This window comes from Alexandromys fortis, unplaced genomic scaffold (genome assembly GCF_014885135.2).
Source record: "Alexandromys fortis isolate MF-2015 unplaced genomic scaffold, M_Fortis_MF-2015_v1.1 scaffold_9, whole genome shotgun sequence".
In the NCBI taxonomy this organism is placed as follows: Eukaryota; Metazoa; Chordata; class Mammalia; order Rodentia; family Cricetidae; genus Alexandromys; species Alexandromys fortis.
The window spans coordinates 11135630-11138598 of record NW_026067892.1 but is presented as its reverse complement, the minus strand read 5'-3'; the positions used below and the strand labels follow the sequence as shown (position 1 = coordinate 11138598).

Here is a 2969-nt window from a genome sequence, read left to right as displayed (position 1 = left end):
ACTTATCCCTACAGGGGGGGGGGGGGATCAGCCTGATAAGCTGCTCAAGATCTGGCGAACGGCCCCACACCCACGTACACAGTGGTACTATGAGGAACAAGTGGGCTTTAAAAAGGCACATGAAGTTGAGAGAAAAGGTGTAAAGGGTAGGGATTAATTGGAGGAGAGAGAGTGGGGTGGGTTAGATCAAAATACACTGTCTTCTCGCATGAAATTCTCAATTGATCAATCAGCTTTAGAAAACACAGATGAATAGAAACTATTTGGATTGAATTGCAGAGATGAGAACTGGAAAGTATATCCCGCGTGGGACACCCTTAGATAGCCAGTTCACATGCAATAGAGAAGGAAGACAGGAGAGCCCTGGAAAAAAAACTAGGAGGCCCAAAACTGAAAAAACAAAACAAAACAAAAGTTGGAAAAGGACAACTGTATAAACCCACCGAGACTCAACAGCTTCTGAGGAAGGAACTTAGGTTTGTATTACTGGGATAAAAACCATGACCAAGCTCTTTCGGCCATCTTGGCGCCTGTGGAGGCCTGCTGGGAACAGGACTTCTAAAGAACAGTATGTCTGGAAGGCCGTGGTGCAAGGCCACTTTTGCTGGCTATAAGCGAGGTCTCCGGAACCAGAGAGAGCACACGGCTCTCCTTGAAATTGAAGGCGTTTATGCCCGAGATGAAACTGAACTCTACTTGGGCAAGAGATGCGCTTATGTGTATAAAGCAAAGAACAAAACAGTGACACCTGGAGGCAAACCAAACAAAACCAGAGTGATCTGGGGGAAAGTAACTCGGGCCCATGGAAACAGCGGCATGGTCCGCGCCAAATTCCGAAGCAACCTTCCTGCAAAAGCCATTGGACACAGAATCCATGTGATGCTGTACCCATCCCGGATATAAACCAATGAAAAGTAAATAAATAAAAGTGGATTTGTAAAATAAGTAAGTAAATAAATAAATAAATAAATAAATAACCATGACCAAGAGCAATATGGGGAGGAAAGGCCTGGTTTCAGCTTAAAAGTCTCAGGCCATGGCTCCACCCCTGGGGAGCCAGGGCAGGAACTGAAGCCTAAGTCACAAAGTAGTGGCCTGGCTTGCTCTCCATGATTTGCTCAGCCTGCTTTCCTATTCAGACCAGGACCACCAGTTCCGGGCCATTCCATCCACAGTGGGCTGGACCCTCCCCCCTCCCACACCAGTCGTCAATCAAGAAAATGCCCAACGACATCTATATAGGCCTTTTTTTTTTTTTAAAGACAGGATTTCTCTGTGTAGTCCTGGTTGTTGTGGAACTCGCTCTGTAGACCAGGCTGGCCTCAAACTCAGAGATCTGCCCGCCTCTGCCTCCCGAGTGCTGGGATTAAAGGAGTATACCACAATTACCTAGCTCATATAGGCCAGTTTTAGGGAGGCTGGGATGAGACTTTTCATGACTTGACTGTTTTAGGGCCACCTATGTGCCTGCAACCCCACACCCTTGCTCCTATAAATAAACCCACTAAACCCAATGGTTCCCAAGCTATCTTAGAGACAGGATCCTGCCTTTGGTTTCTGTTATTGTTGCCCTATCTGAGGTGAGAAGACATTTATAGATCCGTTCACATCTCTCTAAGAAGAGTTCCCCACCACTGGATGTCATATGATCTCCCCACAAAAGTTACTGCAAGTTAATACATTTACCAGTTTGCTAAATCTCACCTTTGTACAATATGAATATAATTCAAAACATCGTGTTGTGTGGGATGAAAGCATACAGTCTTATATTATTTGTCAAAAAAAAATGTTTCAAAAAAGAATATGCAGCCTGTTTGTTGAATATGTAACATGTTTATTTGTTGAAATTAGACCCGCAAGGTACTTTTATGCAGTGTTTAAATGTATGCCCAACAATCCTTGCTGACTTTGGAGCTAGAGAGACGGCTCCCCAGCTAAGAACACTTGCTGCTCTTTCAGAGACCAAGAGGCCAGGTCCCACCACCCACATTGGGTGGCTCACAGACTCCTGTAACTATCTCCAAGGGACCTGCCACCCTGCATGCACGTGGCCCACACACGTGCCTGAGAGGAGGATATCAGTGGATTGAAGACCGAACGTGTGATCCCCACATTTTCCATCTTAACAAGGCGGGGGAGGGGGGCTAGACCCACGTTCCTGTCCTTAAAATTCAGCTGCCAGAGGAATTTAATGCCTCAGCCACGAGGAAAATATCTTCTGGGGTTCCGGGTGGGTCAATATTGGGCATTCCCATGCAGGCTAGGAGATAACACTATTTGCTCTGATAAAGTCTAGGCCTCTCGCCCTCCTCTTAATCTGGAGGTGTCAAGCATAGTTGTGGCATTTTGCAGTTTTCTCCCCCCACCCCCCACCCCCCACCCCTGCCCTGGCCTCCACTGGGGATTGGTGCCAGATTCCTGTTTGCCCGATACACTGGGGGCTATCATTCTGCATTCACCTCCCCACTGTGGTCAAGAAAATCTTGACACAGGAAACGTTCTCCTTTGGAAAATGTACATTCTATAATGTGGGGCAGCTACAGAGAGAGAGAGAGAGAGAGAGAGAGAGAGAGAGAGAGAGAGAGAGAGAGTGTGTGTGTGTGTGTTAACCACCCCAGTCTACTCTTTGCCTGCCTGGCCTTGCTGTCTCCTGTTAAGTCGGCTGGTGTAAGAGGTCACACACCTTTCCTTGGGTGGAAAGATAGCAGGTGGAGAGAAAGAAAAATGAGAAGGACAAAGGAGGGAGGGAGGGAGGAAGGGAGGGAGGGAGGGAGGGAGGGAAGGGAGAGAGAGAGGGGGACATCCAAGGTGGGTTACCAGAAGCTTGCAGATGTACACCAGCTTTGTTTGGCAAAACGATGAAGGCTATGTCTGGGATAGCCCACTCTCTGTGGTTTAGTGTTCAGAAACAGCCACCGACAGATGGGAATTTACTATCTGCTAGGTGCGCCTATGGCTGTGAGTTTGGT

At 47.4% G+C, this 2969-nt stretch overlaps 1 protein-coding gene across 1 annotated transcript; it reads left to right on the top strand.

Moving 5' to 3' along the window:
• The first annotated feature begins 570 nt into the window (after positions 1-570).
• LOC126502519 (60S ribosomal protein L35a-like) lies at positions 571-903 on the top strand. Its single transcript, XM_050143577.1, has one exon. The coding sequence runs from the start codon at positions 571-573 to the stop codon at positions 901-903; it is 333 nt and encodes a 110-aa protein (XP_049999534.1).
• Positions 904-2969: the final 2066 nt, after the last annotated feature.

Bases quoted from the DNA above. Each gene is read 5' to 3' on its own strand.
- LOC126502519 (XM_050143577.1), top strand. From the start codon at position 571: ATGTCTGGAAGGCCGTGGTGCAAGGCCACTTTTGCTGGCTATAAGCGA.